Below are 18,460 nucleotides of genomic sequence, written 5' to 3'. Positions count from 1 at the left end.
CATGGTAACCTTAGGCGAGTTATTTAGCCTCTCTGGGCCTCAGTTTTCTTATTCATAAAATGTGAATAATAACATCTACCTCATAGGATTGTTGAGTGACATAGAATAACGCCTGTTACACACTAAGTCCTCAATAACTGTTATTAACACATATCTGTGTGCCCTTTATTTCCTGTATAAAAAAAGCATATGATTGTTGAATGAATAAATTTTCCTATTTCATATTTTTCTGCATAGACACCAAATTCTACTTAGAGAGCCTTTGTTTTATTAAATCATGAAAAGAAGACTCTCATCTCTAAATATGCACAGTTAACCCTTGAACAACATGGACTTAAATGAGCAGGTCCACTCATACAAGGATTTCTTTTCAACCAAATATAGATCAAAAACATAGTATTCGTGGGATGCAAAATCCACGTATACAGAGAGCCGACTAGGGCTAACTGAGGGACTTGAGTATGTGAGGATTTGGGGAGTCAGGGGCTGGAACCAATCCCCCCTGTATACCAAGAGACAACCATGTACTCACTTTGCAATTGGTTAAAGATAAATAGATCCTTTTCTGTAAAAGAATTTAGCCTCTTGCCATCGCTGTTGGCCTGGTTACTGAGTTAGTCACTCTCCTGGCTTTCTAACAATGTCCTCATGTGGCCACCACACAGATGCCCCCCACAGAAGGGCAGTTCTGTTTTAATAAATTAGAAAGACTTATTATTAAGTCACATTTTTTTTATTTTTATTTTTATTTTTTTTTTTTTTGAGACAGAGTCTCACTTTGTTGCCCAGGCTAGGGTGAGTGCCATGGCGTCAGCCTCGCTCACAGCAACCTCAAACTCCTGGGCTCAAGTGACCCTGCTGCCTCAGCCTCCCGAGTAGCTGGGACTACAGGCATGTGCCACCATGCCCCGCTAATGTTTTGTATATATATTTTTAGTTGGTCAATTAATTTCTTTCTATTTTTAGTAGAGACGGGGTCTCACTCAGGCTGGTTTCGAACTCCTGACCTCGAGCGATCCTCCCGCCTCAGCCTCCCAGAGTGCTAGGATTACAGGCGTGAGCCACCACACCTGGCTAAGTCATATCTTGATGTCTCCCCTAGGTTAGCATGAGAAACGGCAATAATAAACTCCCTACAACATAGGGATGAATCACATAGACACTTTTTTTAATGCTAAAGCAGTGTACAATTATTGCAGTGATGAAATACTTTTAAAAGTTTTGTTTTTTTTTTTTTGGAGACAGAGTCTCACTCTGTTGCTGGAGCTAGAGTGCCGTGGCGTCAGCCTAGCTCACAGCAACCTCAAACTCCTGGGCTCAAGCGACCCTCGTGCCTCAGCCTCCCAAGTAGCTGGGACCACAGGCATGTGCCACCATGCCTGGCTAATTGTTTCTATATGTTTTTAGTTGGCCAATTAATTTCTTTCTATTTTTTTTAGCAGAGACGGGGTCTCGCTCTTGCTCAGGCTAGTCTCGAACTCCTGACCTCAAGTGATCCTCCCACCTTGGCCTCCCAGAGTGGTAGGATTACAGGCGTGAGCCACCTCACCCGGTCTCAATTGTGTTCTTAAACTGTCTTGCCATGCTTGTGCATGTGCCACTGCCCCTAAATTGTGGCATTGGGAGTGGAATCTTTCATTTTTTGTTATTGGTACAAGAGCCACCACGTCTGGCCTTAAAAAGTTTTAAAATGGCATTTTCTAAGCCCTAAATCCATAACTGTCACAGCCTTGGTAAAAAGAGTTCATGTGCCAGAACCCCAACCAAGAAAATAAAGTCAAAGCACACAGAGCAAGGTGTGCAGGAAGTGAGAGAGAGGTGAAGACCAGCCCCCAGGGGAGCCATAAATTTCCTAGGAAAGGCGGCACTGTAGCCAACAGAGATGAAAGGCCCTTGGTCAGGAAAGGACAATGGTTTTGCCTTAGAACAATATAAAGGCCACACCTGAGAAAGCCGGGACCTTTACAGCCCAGCCACCCTGGGCTGGCTGCAGAGGGAAGCATAGGCCTTACTGGCTCAAGAGCCTCTAGAAGGGTTTAGCCATGGCCAAGACTCCAGCCTCTCCTCCCCCTCTCCTATCCCAATACTGGCTTTGTTGTTGCCCTCTTCACCAACTCTATCTTTCCGTTACAACGCTTCAGCTTGTTGACTCTATGGCCCCTGTCTTCATTCTAGACCCCCAATCCCAATGGGGCGAGGAATTCACCAGTTTTTCTATCAGCCTGCCTGACAGTGACCAAATCCTGCCTCTTTGACAACTGTCTGCCCTAGCACCTTCCAAGAAACCACGCTCCTTGCTGGAACTCACGTGAGTACTTGTTGGGGATAACAACAGGATAATCTCATAATTTTTTTTTTTTTTTTTTTTTTTTTGAGACAGAGTCTTACTCTGTTGCCTGGGCTAGAGTGTTGTGGCGTCAGCCTAGCTCACAACAACCTCAACTCCTGGGCTCATGCGATCCTCCTGCCTCAGCCTCCCCAGTAGCTGCGACTACAGGCACGCACCACCATGCCCGGCTAATTTTTTCTATATATTTTTAGTTGTCCAGCTAATTTCTTTCTATTTTTGGTAGAGACAGGGTCTCGCTCTTGCTCAGGCTGGTCTAGAACTCCTGGCTCAAACGATCCACCCGCCTCGGCCTCCCAGAGTGCTAGGATTACAGGCATGAGCCACCACGCCCGGCCGAATCTGATAATTTTTCAAAACTAAGAGTACAACCACACAATTTGATGGTGCATTTAATAATCTTATAAAGGCAATTCTCTACTTACAGGCCTCCTGGTCGAAGCACTCTGAACAGACTGATAAAATTCCGGCTGGACTCGGCTATTTTTCTTGATTCTTCGTTTCCTCACCGAAGATTCTTGCTCGCTCTGATGGTGAACTTCCACCACGGGCTTCGCTTCTTCCAGACGGGCAGCCGCGGCCGCTGCCAGTCGTCTTCGAATATGACGAGGGCTTGCTCTGAATCCCTAGGGTAGAAAACACAACCGAACAAATCCAGATTTGTATGGAGTTGGTGCAGAAGTTCTCTGGCGCTAGTTCTACAAAAGTCACTCTGTTTGACGAGATAATTTACCTTCCCAAAGTGAGCAGGAGGCTCCACATGTGAGCACAGTTTATCCACAAGCGTTCTGTAAAGCACCCCAGTGTTCAGGGCCCAGGGTTATTCTACATTAAGAAATGTGTTTAATCCAGTAAAGCCAGCCCAAAAAGAAAAAAAAAGGAAAAAAGGCAGGTGGGCACACTGCTTTACTTAAGTATCAAGCAGACTGTGGGTGGAAAAGGGTATTTCTACTTCGGCATGAAGCAGGGTGCAGAGAGCAGGACAGAACATAATTCCAGGGTAAAGTGCCACTTTACATTCCTGAGAGCAGGCTCTTTTTGAAGGGCAGAAAGCAGGAATGTGAAATATCATTATAAAACACCATGAAGTGAAGATCCAAAACTAAAACAGAGAGCAATGCAGAGGAATGAAGGCTATGGGTTTTGGCATCAGATGGGGGGGCCTGGGTCCAAATGCTGACTCGTTCATTAGAGCTACACAATTTCTTAAACATTTCTGAGTCCAACTGTTCTAATCTAGAAAATGTATAACATTTCACTCACAGAGCTTTTAAATGAGATAATATGTGTAAAATCCCAAGCATGGTATTTGGCAAACAGAGGGTCTGTAATAAAAATCGTCATTTTCCTTCTCTCTTAGAGTGAGGTGAGCGTTAAGAACAACTCATCAGGCCAGGTGAGGTGGCTCACGCCTGAAACCCTAGCACTCTGGGAGGTTGAGGTGGGAGGATTGCTTGAGCTCAGGGGTTTGAGACCAGCCTGAGCAAGAGCAAGATCCCGTCTCTACAAAAGATAGAAAAATGAGCCCGGCATTGTGGCCTGAGCCTGTAGTCCCAGCTTCTCAGGAGGCTGAGGCAGTAGAATCACTTGAGCCCAGGAGTTTGAGGTTGCTGTGAGCTATGATGACACCACTGCACTCTACCCAGGATGACAGAGCGAGACTGTGTCTCAAAAAAAAAAAGAACTACTCATCAGACAATCAGACAATGGGAATGTGAACAAGCTTAGCTAAGCCACAGTATGCATTTGAGAATGTGCAAACAGTTTTGGAAAAATATCAAAGAATTACATTAAAATGGTCTCTGTCCTCGTAACTTAACAATTTACTGGAGAGCAGGAGAAGAAATCTAACATAGAGGCATGAACACACAGGAATGTATAATTAAGAGTTAAAGTGGGCAGTTCAAGACTCAGTGCTAGCAGATCTCAAAGAAGGAAATCAATGAATGAAGCTGAGAATAGTCTACATTTGGCTTAGCTGAGTGGGTAGCAGTTAAGGAATGAACAGAATTTATATTACATGCAAGGGAAACAACATAAGAAATGAGTGACTAAGTAAAATGATTTGTGAATGGATGGAATATTTATGTAAAAATAAGAAATATTATTTGAAGATGTGCCAGGATGAGGGTACAAGCTAAGAAGAGTGGAAAATAAGAGGTGGGTAAGTGATTAAGTGCTCCAAAGAAGGCTCTTTTGAGTTTGTGGATCATCTGAATTTTAAAAGATATATAAAAAGCTTAAAGGTTGCAAAGAAGGCATCAAGGATAGGGATTTAAGAATTTGGGGTGGAGAAGCAGTATGAGAAAAGGCCTGAGAATGATTCTGTGGGATACTGAAAGACTAATGCGTACAGGGGATTTTCATTGAGGGACCTGGGAGATGGGCTAGAGTCAGCCTGCACATAAGGCTGAAGGATAAGAAGAAGGGGAGAAAAAAATAAAAGGAGAGGGTGACCCACAGAGTCAAAAGTAGCACTGAGGTCAAAAGAAATCCCTAAGGAGGAAATGCAAATGGATTTGGCAAAACTGAGGTCATTGCTGGGGCTCTTCTCATCCCCAACCACATTAGTCTGCTCCCATCCCTCCCCTGTGTGCAAGCTCAGCTGGTCCCCTTCAACTCAAAATAGTTCCAGAAGATCCCCACCGCTCCCACATAACCCAGGAGGTACTACAGCAGCTGCCGGGGAAGAGGATTAAGGAGAAGAAGGAACTGAGCCAACTGCTAAACTGCATTCTACAGCAGAGTTTGGACCAAACATGCCAGAACCAACAACCGTACAGGCTGCTTTTTAAATATGCATGTGTCTGGACACCCTCCATCACACACACACACACACACACACACACACACACACACACACACACACACACACACACACACCCCTTCCTTCCTTCTGAATTAGACCCACTGGGGGTGATGCCAAGAACTTTTTTTTTTGAGACAGTCTCACTCTGTCGCCCCAACCAGACTGCAGTGGCATCATCATGGCTCACTGCAACCTCAAACTCCTGGGCTCAAATGATCCTCCTGCCTCAGCCTCCCAAGTAGCTGGGACTACAGGCTCAGGCCACGACGCCGGGCTAATTTTTCTATTTTTTGTAGAGACGAGGTCTCGCTCTTGCTCAGACTGGTTTCACACTCCTGAGCTCAAGCGATCCTCCCACCTCAGAGTCCCAGAGTGCTAGGATTGCAGGTGTGAGCCAGCCCGGCTAAGAATCTCATTTTTTAATAAGCTTCTCTGGTAATTTTTCTGCCCTTCGAAGACTGAGAACCTCTAAGAGTGAGATTTTAGTCTGACCACTAGGTGGCATTACCTCCCAGAGTCCCTGTATGTTTCTCAGTTCAGCAATGTGTGTGCTGGTAGAATGAACAAATTACTTGATGTACTAGCTTCTGCAATAGCAGAGGAAGTCAAGTACATCTCTTTGGTAAGAAAGTATGATAGAATAGATTCTCCTTCTCTTATGAGTAATAAGCAACCAAATTTGCTTAACTTTCATATCATTACCAATAAATAGTCTTTGGGGGCCTACAAATTCTAGAAACACTTAGGGGGAAACAACTGCAGAAAACTCCCTTAAAGTAACAAAAAAAGCGATTAAAACATGTTAGTACAACCATTCTGGAGAGCAACAACCCAGTGAATCCACATACCTGTATCTACCCTAGAGAAATTCTACTGAGAGTGCCCAAGAAAATCATCAATGTGGAATTATTTATGATACTAACATTTTGAAGCAAATCAGTCTTTCCTAAACTTCAGTCATTTTCATTCCACTTTCACATTTTCCCCAGATCTGAGCACCACCATACAAGCCTCAGTGATTTATGCTATATCCAAATACACTTGTACTATTGTAAAATAACTTTTTATAACCACTGCAGTATAGTACATAGACTCTACAGCCAGTCTCTCTGAGTTCAAGTACTGCCCATGTCATTTCCTAGTTAAGTGTAACCTTGGATAGTTTCTTAGCCATTTCCACACCTATAAAATGAGGATGAAAACCAGCACTTACTTCATAGGGTTGTTGAAAAGAATAGATTAATGTGTGTAAAGTACTTAGCAGAGTGCCTGGCATATAGTAGCACATATGCACTCACTATGATTACTATGTATATTATTGTGTGAATAAAATATATTCTTGAACACAATATAGTGTCATTAATCAGATGTAAAGAGACAAATGAGTCACACTGCTGATGAGCCTTACCGACAGACACATGTGAGGTAGTGATCATTAGGAAAGAGTTCTTTGCTCAAGAGTCCCAGGCATTTACTCTCCAGTGAGTCAAACTACCTGGGTTCAAATACCAGCTCTATTACTTACTAGGTGTGTGATCTTGGCTAAATTAATTCTCTGAGCCTCAGTTTTTTAATCTGTCAAATGCATATAATATTACCTCTCTTACAGGCTTATGGTGCTGTTTAAATGACATAATCCATATTAGGTACTTAGAACAGTATACAGCATATAAGAAGTAGTTGTTATGATAATAAATTATCATTATTATTACTACTTCACTTCCTGGATCTTGCAGCAGCAATTTATGCAACAACAGTTCAGAGCTATGATTACAAACACTATAAACAACACAGAGCCATCAATGGCCAGTCATCTTTACTTCCCTAAATCACTCTAAAGAATTATAGCTCCTTGGTGTATGACACTTGCTTGTCCTAAATATGACCATGTTTCCCTGAAAATAAGACAGGGTCTTATTTTTATTTTTCCTCAAGAAGACACCCTAGGGCTTATTTTCAGGGGATATGTTATTATTTTTTTAAGTACAGTACAACAACCTACATTTTTTTTTTTTTTTTGGAGACAGAGTCTCGCTTTGTTGCCCTGGCTAGAGTGAGTGCCATGGCGTCAGCCTAGCTCACAGCAACCTCAATCTCCTGGGCTCAAGCAATCCTGCTGCCTCAGCCTCCCAAGTAGCTGGGACTATAGGCATGCGCCACCATGCCCGGCTAATTTTTTTTTTTTTTGTATATATATATTAGTTGGCCAATTAATTTCTTTCTATTTATAGTAGAGATGGGGTCTCGCTCTTGCTCAGGCTGGTTTCGAACTCCTGACCTCGAGCAATCCGCCCACCTCGGCCTCCCAGAGTGCTAGGATTACAGGCGTGAGCCACCGCGCCCGGCCAACAATCTACATTTATTCAAATACAGTTAAGTCGTCTTCTTCTGGAACATCATCATAACTCTTCAAACCCCGGATTCCATCCTGAATTTCTTGCAACTCTTATTTCCTTTAGAACCATTGGCCCCAATCTCTTGTGTGGAGCAATAGAGCTCTCATGGGGCAGATGAGAAGGGCTGCTCATCTTCTTTACCGCTCCCCACAAAATGCATGGGTTGTGCAGATATGCTGCGTAGCCCCGCCCACCACTAGGTCTTATTTTCAGGGTAGGACTTATATTGCGTAAATGCTTAGAATTCCTGCTAGCGCTTATTTTATGGATAGGTCTTATTTTTGGGGAAACACGGTATAAAAAATAATCCATGACTTTTAACAGAAAGACATTTTATTTTAAAACAGTAGGTGGTGCTATAGCCTCTTCCAGTTATTAATAATAAGATTTGGTGGTGTCGGTACAAAGTCCATTTCTCTTCCTATTCATTTGATCTTGCCTGGATGCCATACCCTTTAACCACTAGGTGATGGACCCTTGTATGCCTCTTCATAGTGGACTTCTGCCATTTTTAGGCCATCCCAATTCATCAGCACCTTTTGGGTAACAATTTCTCAAGATGTGCAGTCTTGTGTGTGTATGCATGTATGTTAAGAACACTTACCAGGAGATCTACTCTCTTAAATTTTTAAGTGCACAATACAGTGCTGTTAACTACAGGCACAATGTGGTATAGCAGATTCCCATCTCTCCCACTCTTCAGCCCCTAGCAACTACAATTACACTCTTTGATTCTGTGAATTTCACTATTACAGACACTTCAGTGTAATCACACAGTATCTGTATTTCTGTGGCTGGGTTATTTCACTTAGCATAATACCCTTCAGGTTCATCCATGCCACTGCATACGGCAGGATCTCCTTTTTTAAGATCTCCTTTTTTAACAGTCCATTGTATGTATATTCTGTATTTTCTTTATCTGTTCATCTGTCAACAGTCATTTAGGTTGTTCTCATATCATGGCTATTGTGCAAAATGCTGCAATGAACATAGGAATTTGTATATCTCTTCAGGATCCTGATTCCAATTCTTGGATGTATAGCCAGAGTGGGATTGCTGGATCATATGGTAATTCTATTTTCATTTTTTTAAGTAATCGCCACACTGTTTTCCACAGTGGCGACACCATTTTACATTCCCACCACCAGTGTACAAGGGTTCCAATTTCCCCATATCCTCATGAACACTTGAACACTTGTTATCTTTTGTCTTTTTGGTGACAGCCATCCTAATACATGTGAGATGTCTCATTACAGCTTTGATTTGCATTTTCCTGATGATTAGTGATGTCTCGATACATTGTTAAGTCAAGGTAGTCCGCAGCCCACTCTAGATCTTGCCTCTTAACAACCTGGTCCATCTCATGGGTGGGCCCATGCCAAAGGCTCAACAAATTAAAATCCTCTGCTTAGACTCTGAATATTAAATGTAAAGACTGAAAAAATCAGTAGGCACTCATTAGTTCCAGTCGCTACACCAAAGACCTTCTGAAGCTGCCTAGTTTCCTCTGTTCTAACCAGACATTGAGTCTTGATTGTGAGTTCTACCAATCTATTTGTAATAGATTCTCTTTTGGTTTAAGTCACAGTCAGATTCTGTTGCCTGCAAACAAAAACCTCCAATGCATACGCTTTCGGTTATATAGCTATTTTCCTTGGAAGTTAAATGCTCAGACTTAACCAGGCTGTATGGCTGTGTAGACTAGCATGAAAAGAGAGAAAATATTAATAGTAATAATTTACTAAGTGCCATTTAAGTACTAAGCCTATTATACCCACTGCAGAAACAAGCAAACTTGAGGCTTTTCGGGGTTAAGTAAAGACTACCAATTAGAAAAGCCCAGATTAGAACCCAGATCTGTCTAACTTGAACCAGTACCTTCATCACTATGCTCTTATGCAGAGAGATTAAAAAGCAGTAATGCATTCAGAACTAATCTACATATGTTCACAGGACTGGGAAGTGCTCAGGGATATATGTTGACTGATTAAAATAAGAAAAGTTCTATAAACAATTTAGATAAATCAGGCAGAAATTGAAAACATTAACATTTTCAGGTATTACTCTTGCAGAAGGTCAAACTACCATCAAGTTTACTGATGAAACATCTGAACAGATGGAAACTTAACACATGGACTCACTGAGCATTTATATAGAATTACTGTTGTTTGTGTTTTTTTTATTTTTAAGGCTAGTCACGTGAAGCAGTGGGAATAGAAAGGGAACAACGAAATATATAATTGTTGTGATCAATTAGTTGTAAACACCACCACACTCAGACCAGCCATATATAGATTTACTTTTGTGTTATTACTATAACTGAAAAACTGAGCTGTATAGGTAAACAAGAGATAAATTTACTATATAAAAATATTATGAAGCTCAATAAACTGCTGTTTGTAAAGCATATAAGAGCCCACAAAAAGGCAAGTATTCCCCTCATCCCTGGCTAGAAATATGTATAGCAGAAGTCCTTGGATCCATGGATGAAACTGCAGGGAGACGAGGAGGGCTGCCAATGTACCTGAATGGAGAAAAACTGTCTTATTTTCACGACCCTTTAATTGAAATTTGGCATACGGTTCAATTACAAATGAAAGCCATAAACCTGATATCATCAGCAGGTTTTGCCACCAAAAGTAATCACAGATACTTAAATATTAAATTACAGTGGCATGATATCTTGAAATACCATTTATACTCATTACTTCAAAGTCACAGTAGTTAGTAAATCTGCCACTAGATGCTGTTATTTAATGCAGTAATAAAGAAGTACCCGTGGCTCTGTCAAAGATGCTTTTAGTAATTTATAATTATATTTCAATACAATTGGTTTCCTATATAATTCTATGTGTTTTATTTTATGCATTTAAAAGCATTCTGAGAATGAGTCCATGGGCTTCACCAGACTTCCAAGAGGTTTACATAGTATAAAACAGGTACAGAATACAGAAAATCTCAGAAATTTTCTTACAGGGATTATGACAGAGACTGCTAGCTGGTCACCAAAATTCATGTTTGCCTCTTTTTCTTGGTCACAAGCTAGACTACATTTCCCAGCCACCCTTGTAGTTAGGTAAGGCCATGTGACTGGGTTCTAGCCAATAAAATGTTGACATATATGAGCCATTTCTGGACCTAGCATAGCCACTTCTCCACACTCTTCTCCTCTTTTGGCTGGGATGATCTTCGCAGCACCTCTGAAAGTCACATATTAAAGATGGCGGTGACTCCATCATCCCAGGTCCCTCAATAACTACATGAAAGAAGCCACTCTGTCAACCTATTCACTCACCTGTACCTTTAAATGAGCAACAAATATATTTCTATTTTGTTTGAGCCAATGAGTGTGTATGTGCTGCATGAGTTTGCATTACCCTGACTCAAGTGGCTCTCAAACCTTATCAAGCATCAGAACCACCTCAAAGGCTCATTAAAACACAGATTACTGGGCCCTTTGGGTTTCTGATTAAGTCAGTATGGGATGGGGCAGAGAGCGTGCATTTCTAACAAGCCCTCCAGTGATGCTGATGCTACCATCATGTAACTACAGTCTGAGAAACCCTGTTCTCACTAACCCTGCATCCTGCCCTTATTGTGTGGTTAGTGAGTAATTTGGGTCATAATAACACTGTATCCCACTGTGCTGTGTGCAGGGAGACTCTCAGGATTAGAGCAATTTAGCCCTTGGTGGTTTCAATAGCCCTACATTAAAAGATTGGTCCCAGAAGCTGCTCTGTCAGCTGGAGAAAGAAAATAATGTATCTAGAACTACCTTTCTGTTTTCAGTAAGAACACATTCCCTGGCCAATAAGGGACAATGGGACAAAAATATTACCTTTTTAAAGTCTTTTCTAACAATTAATCATGCTTTGGTTTAGAACATTGGTTCCTGAAGGTATGATGATAGCAAAAAGTCTGTTTGAAAAAGTCTAGGGAATTGTATATTTATTTTACATAAAGTTTCACAGGTTAGTAATATGTTTCTTTTAAATTGACTGATGCCACATCAACAGATTATTAGTTCCTGCTGATCAGCAGCTCTGATTTGAGGCCAGGCGTGGTGGCTCACGCCTGTAATCCTCGCACTTTGGGAGGCCGAGGTGGGAGGATTGCTTGAGCTCAGGAGTTCGAGACCAGCCTGAGCAAGAGCAAGACCCCATCTCTACTATAAATAGAAAGAAATTAGCCAAACAACTAAAAATAGAAAAAATTAGCCAGGCATGCTGGTGGATGCCTGTAGTCCCAGCTACTTGGGAGGCTGAGGCAGGAGGATCGCCTGAGCCCAGGAGTTTGAAGTTGCTGTGAGCTAGGCTGGCGCCATGGCACTGTAGCCTGGGCAACAGAGTGACACTCTGTCTCAAAAAAAAAAAAAAAAAAAAAAGAAGCTCTGATTTGCAATCAGAGAGCCTACATGTTTTTTAAAATGCAAATGAATTACAACCAAAATGCAAATGCAGTTTTGTAAATGGAAATCTTTTAAAATCTCTTAGTGATGTCAGTCATTCTCTTTTTGGACATAATGCCCTAACAGTCCCTGCTGCCTAAGGGACATGTTTTGTACCACAGTGCCCCACTTCTCCAGTAAGGGTTGCTGGGTCTTGACAATACTTGGGCTGTGTCTATCAGAGTCCCTCCCTTGAGAGTTTGAGAAATACTCAGAGTCTAGCCTGCTTAGCATAGAGGGACGAAAGGAAGAAATGAAGGGAGGGAGGGAGAGTGGGGGGGAAGGAATTCTGTAGATCAGTGCTTCTCAAACTTTAGTATGTATATGCATACCCTGGGAATCTTATTAAAATTTGATTCTAATGCAGCGGGTCTGGTTGGGGCCTGAGATTCTGCATTTCTAACAGGCTGGAGAAGAAAGGTGGATTCCGATGTTGCTGACCTGCAGACCAAAATTTGAGTAACAAGGATGTAGAAGGATTGATGGAAGCTGTGTGGCCTTTGTACAGGCTGAGGTTATCAGAATATAGAAATCAAAAGTAGAGGGAGAAAAAGGAAAAGCAGCAGCTAGTGGAACAGAATGGAGTCACCCCTTTAACATCTCTCTACTACAGGGAATCCACAGCCAACTTCCAAGTCTTACCTCTGTGACACCAGACACCAGGATGGATCTTTTTTCCTAGACTGCCATTAAAGTACACAGATAATATACCCAAAAATACAGTTATGTCTCTGATTCTGCACCCAAATGAGCCCAAAGATTAAAAAAAAAAAAAAAAGCCTCCATGGATAGGCGTGGGGTAAAGAATCAAAGGAGACTCTGAGGTTGAAACTACTTGAGATAGAGCATCTTCTCCTTTAAAGAGCTTAAAGTGTTTTTTAATTATAAATGTTAGATTAGCCCAAGCAGGGATCACTGGGTACACTCAGAAAAAAACTACAGTCTCCCTCCTGGTTGTCCTTTCAAATCCACAATGAGGGGTTAGTTTTCTCTTAACCCTACAGAAAATTATATGTAGATCCTACAATTTTTCTGGCCATTCTCAGATAATTAAAAAGTCCTCCAACCACTTCTAGTCATGAATAATGGTGCCATTCCAATGAGGTCACATCATTCCTTCTGGTTTCCTCTTAGACAGGGTCTAAAGTGACTCCAGGCTCTTCCTTCCAAGAAATCCATAAGAAATACTCTTGTATCCTTTTGCCCCAACAAAGTCCAAGGGTAGGCTGTTCCCAATGCACCCATTTCTGCTTGCTCCGCCAGGAGAATGTAACAGAAGGAAAGGCCTGAAGAAAAATAATATTTTCTGTCTCTTTAAAACTCCCCCCACTCTTTTTTGAGAACTGAAGCCCAACCTGCATCCCTGAGGCAGGTTAAGTCCTTTGTTAAAAGAAATAACTCAGCCATCCCAGGCTGTACCAGCCCCTCAGGTGGGCATCTGGCTAGGTCACAGGCTTTGTCTTTGGCAGAGATGGAAGGATTAGAACAGCTTAGAACTGAGGGGCCCTCCCTTTAAAAGCTCTGTATTTCTTCTTATGTTCAGGAAATTTGGATTTTGAGACAAAAAGGTCTACCATTTTTTCTCCTTTGCCAGCAAAGTAATGAAACTTTTCTTTCTTCCTCCCCACACCAATTGTTCTTGTTCTTCTGATGTGGCCTCCAGAACAAGTGCTGAGCTTTCGGAACAAGAACAGCCATCCAGCAATTGTCTCTGGCCCTTTGGAACTAGCATACTACATGGTCTGGCATCAGCCTTGGCACACAGGTTCTATGGACACATGTCAACTTTTCCCAGTGGTCCCTTTAACATCACTCTCACTAGGCTTAACAAAGCCTGGGATGGGGCTCATGACATGGCCAAGAAATTTTCCAATCTCTAACCCTGACCCGTCCAATAGGGTGGCTACTAGCCATCTATGACTATTTTCATTCATATTTTATTAATTAAAATTAGATTAAAACTTCAGTTCTTCATAGGCATACCAGCCATATTCTAAGTACTCTGTAACACATGTGGCTAGTGGTGACCCTATTGGATGATGCAGATAAAACATTTCGATTCTCACAGAAAGTTCTATTGAACAGTACTTCTCTAACCTCTCAAAGCTGAACCCTTAGGTATACGGATAAAACTAAAACCGGTGATGGTTGACTGTAACCATCAGTGTAGGCTAACTGTTGTAGCAAGCAACACCAAAATCGCAGTAACTTAACACAACAAAAGCTCATGCCTTGCTCATCACACAGTCATACAGAGATCAGCAAATGGGAAAGATGCTGTGCTCCACACAGTCATTCAGGACACCAGGCACCTTTCATCTGTGGCTCTTATTGTCCCCAATGTCCTCTACACTCCATTGGTTTATGGGAAAAAGAGCCAGGAATGTGTGTGGATGGTTTCAGTGGGCCAGGCCTGTGACTGGCACATATCACTTCTTACGTTTCACTAACTGGAACTCAGTTACATGGCCATCACCTAATTGCAAGGGAAACTAAAAAATCAGTCTTAGGCTACGTGCCCAGAAGAAAAGAACACAGATATTGGTGACCAACAGCAGACTCTACACAGAACTGGTGGCAAAACCAATTTCATAGCCACCTCTTTTGCAAGCCCCCCATAGGGATCTACTTCTTTCTCCGGCAATGTGAGCCTTTCTGACTAAAACTCTTGGGGCCTCAAACAAAACTGAGACAAAGAGTTCTATTTTCACATCTTATTACAAAGCCAAATATAAGTCCCATTTATCTAATACTTTCCCAGCACTGTTCAGCTGCTAACTACATCTAACTCTCTCTGATTCTTCACAGTTCCATAAACAATATAATTTTTAGCTATCAAGCCTATGTGTCAAACACTTTGCATGCATTATCTTACTATTTTTTTTACCATATTCCTAGGAGGTAAAGACTATTTTAAAGCCCATTTTACAGATAAGGAAATGGACACTTAGAAGTTTGTCTAAGACATAGTAAATATCTGCTCTAGGATTGAAACTCAGATCCCTGACCTGGGATCTCCTGTTTTTGCAAAGTTTCACTGGAACTTAGCCATGTCCATTCATTTACATATTGTCTATGCTACTTCTATGCTATAGAAGCAAAGTTGAGTAGCTGCAACAAAAATCATATGCAAAGTCAAAAATACTGAACTTGCTATCTGGGCCTCCACAGAAAAATGTTGCCAGCCTCTGCTCATAGACTGAAAAGTAATTTTGACTTGGTGTTTTGGTCTGCTAATCTGTACTGACAACAACCTAGTCTGTGAAATATAAGGTCAGTCTAATTTCCCTCTGGCAGCCATGTCTACTCCATCTGTTTGTAGTTTCTAGGCAGATTAAACAGCATCTGTTATGTTGTTTCGTCAAACGCATAGATGACACTACCAAAGGATGCACTTGAATTATTTTTCTAATCTGATGATTCTTTTTATATTTGGACTGTAAGTACCAAGCAAAAGTTTGCACAAATTTTATCCACCCTACTGCCTTTGGTATAATAGGTTTCAATCCTTTACCCTTTCCACCTCCAGCTTTGGTGTTTAGGGATAACGTCATCAGCCACTAAGTGAAAGAGGATTTTTTTATGGGCAGTGGCTGTCCAGCAAAGCAGGGCTCATTTTATTGAAATTAACCTACACTCAATTCTTCCTTAGGCTGAATTCATCAACTCTATATTTTTTACCGAAATGAACCATAAAACGGAAATAAATATGCTTGGCTTTTAAAAGACTCTCAGAGTAAGTATGGAACCAACATGGCATCCACATTAAAATCAAGTTAAAAGTAGGGTAGAAATGGCACTATATACAAAACTATGGCAAGAACGTTTTAATGGATGCTTGCGGGGCACCACGCAGATCTCCCCTTCCTGATCCAGATACTTGGTTTCCCAGCAGCTGAGTGGTGGTAGCTGCTTTCAGCTGCATCTCTATCTGGGAATTGGCCCCAGCCTAAGAGCCAAATACCTGATCCAGGGTCACACCCGCTCCCCCAGGCCAACACTGGTCCATGGGAAAGAGGGTGTGCTTGCTCAATTAGGGACAACTCTGAAACTTCCCATGGGATCTTGGGGCCTCTTGCATATGCATCACAATTTGATTTCTCCCTCAGCTCAATCCTGCATCCCTAGTGGGGGTATTGCTCCTGAGGGCACCCCCAGTACATCTCCTGCACATACGCTCCATCTCAACAGTCTATTTCCCCGGGAAGCTGACCTGAAACAAAACTGAAGTCTGATTTCCATCAATGACACTTAGTAATAGCGTAGTAAGATAACCACAATAGTAAGATAACCATACTTAACACTCAACAACACAAAAGATTCACCAACAAATAGCTTCTAGAGAATAGCAAGTCCATCAATACAAAAAAAAAAAAAAATGAGAATAACAGCCAAACACTAGGCACTATATACATCAAAAACAGGTGGCAACAGGATACAGAGCCAGTAGCCATGTGAAAAAAGCAAAGTGGGAGGAGACGAGCTCTAGAAGGAAACTGAAGCTCCATCCAAAGCTAAGGAGGGCAAGTGAGGAAGGCTGCCTGAGAAACAGGAGCAGCAGTCAGTGCAATCTGCTCTCTCGGCAGCCAGAGCTCAGCTCCTCTCAGCAACAGGCCCACAGCCCCAGGCACAGACAGTCATGCGCAATGACAGGCTCTATAAATAGCCATGCAACCAGAAAATCATAACCCAGTCTTCATAATTACAGACTGAGGGGTCTTATAGATGATTCTTTAAATGTGTGCACAATCTCTTTGCTTGCAGCCCTGAGATAATCCACTCACAGACAATATCACTAGCGACCAAGTCTACAAATAGGTTCACAGGTTAAAAACATGTACATCAAAGACAATGTCCTTTTCAAAACAAGAAGCTAGGAAATATGAAATAAGGAAGCATGTTCTCTGGGGTGTTTTCAACTTCCCAAATGCAAAAAAATTCTGAGAGGCCAAATAGCACCCAAACAGCAAGATTTCTGACATGGTAAAGAGTCACATGATTCAAAGGCCACAGAGACCAGGCATAAGACAGAAAGCAACATAGAGGGATGTTAGGAGGAAAACAGGATCAGAAAAAGAGCGCAAGGAGTAAAGTCAACTGAGATAGGTGAGGCTGTATCCCACCGAGTGTACGGGAAAGTATATGGGGGTGGGAGAGTGAAGGTGCAGAAGGACAAAAAGATAAAAAAAACATGAAAACAAGAAAAGAAAAAAGCCGTGTTGCTCATTTGCAACAAGTCACAGCAAAATTCTAACAAGTGATCACTGAGTCTTTTCCAAGAGCATCTTTGGGTACTTCTCAATACCTACTACAAAATTAGAGTCTTTAAGAAACGAAACTCAATTTATTAGACAGTGCGTCAGAAACAGCTCAAGACACAGCAGAGGACAATGGATTAAGGTGAAGAGGACAGAATAAAGACCTGCAAGTACATGCAAATTGAACTGCTAACATTTTACACAGGGGGAGGATGGGTGGTTAAACTAACCTGACAACTACAGCTGTATCAATAGTATGCCCAACAGCTATTCTCAAGGAATAGCTTAGTCTTCAGGTCTCACTTTATCCTAAAAACATACTGTTTCTGTGAGAAATTCCTACATTGAAACCAACTCTACCATGACTTAGGCAGGTTCAGTATATCCCCTGTCAAAATCAGCGGGCGGGGCCTCACTAGTTCAGGTGGCAGACAGGTAACAGAGGTGGGGGTGGGGAGAAGCAAGCCATTAAGGGTCATGAGTATGTACAGGCAAGATTGCAAGGGTCAGCACAGCCGGGAGAGGACCCAGGCATCAAATACTCAAAGCCAGGCAGACAGGCACATGAGGACACTAGGTGATCAGTTCAAGCAGAGTAGGACGTGGGCAGCCATAAGGCGTAGAGGCCCTAAGTCCCCTAAGTGTCCTGTTGTATGTCCCCTCCCCTGGGCTCCTGAACCTCCCCCAGGATTTAGGATCTACTAAAAAGTATCCGCCCTTCAGATGGTATCTGTTCTGGCTGATCAGTGCCCATTTTCTACTGGTTGTTAAATGTTTTGAATATCACCCCTGACAATGTATGACATTAACAAAAGCTATTCAGGCTTTTTGGGCTTAGAGTTCAGGGCAGGATTTCAAGTCCCAAAGGTGAGCTACAGTGCTAAAGCGAGAAAGCAGGGACACAGCAATTACCAGCACAAGCTGGTCTGATCAGAAATGTTTCAGAAACATTGGAGATTAGTTGTCTCCAATCAACAGCCCCCACCGAAGATGAACACAGCAGGAAGGACTGACCACTCCTGCCCGCTGTCTAGGGGCTGGCCCTTCGCCCTTGCAGAGATTGAATGTGAATTTGGTCTGTGTTCAACTCTTAAATGCTTTCCTGGCAGTACATTCCCTCTCAAAATCTGCTTACGCTAAAGATACACTTATCAGCAAGAAGGGGAAAAACATGTTTTCATGACCTAAAATTCTTCTGATAAT

At 42.1% G+C, this 18,460-nt stretch overlaps 1 protein-coding gene across 14 annotated transcripts in view; it reads right to left on the bottom strand.

Annotated features, from left to right (window-relative positions):
- Window positions 1–18,460, bottom strand: part of DST (dystonin) — a 462,173-nt gene that overhangs the window by 404,138 nt on the left and 39,575 nt on the right. For 13 of the 14 annotated variants that reach the window (XM_020287134.2, XM_076003259.1, XM_076003267.1 and 10 more), the window contains exon 3: window positions 2,773–2,973. In XM_020287134.2, coding sequence (XP_020142723.2) covers window positions 2,773–2,973 — 201 coding nt within the window. Of the gene's footprint in view, window positions 1–2,772; window positions 2,974–3,080; window positions 3,167–18,460 lie in introns of those variants that run through there. The other variant, XM_076003274.1, reaches the window with a different exon arrangement.

This window comes from Microcebus murinus, chromosome 5 (assembly GCF_040939455.1).
Source record: "Microcebus murinus isolate Inina chromosome 5, M.murinus_Inina_mat1.0, whole genome shotgun sequence".
Classification (NCBI taxonomy): domain Eukaryota; kingdom Metazoa; phylum Chordata; class Mammalia; order Primates; family Cheirogaleidae; genus Microcebus; species Microcebus murinus.
Note: the sequence above shows the minus strand (reverse complement) of the source record. Positions and strands in the feature narration are given on the sequence as shown.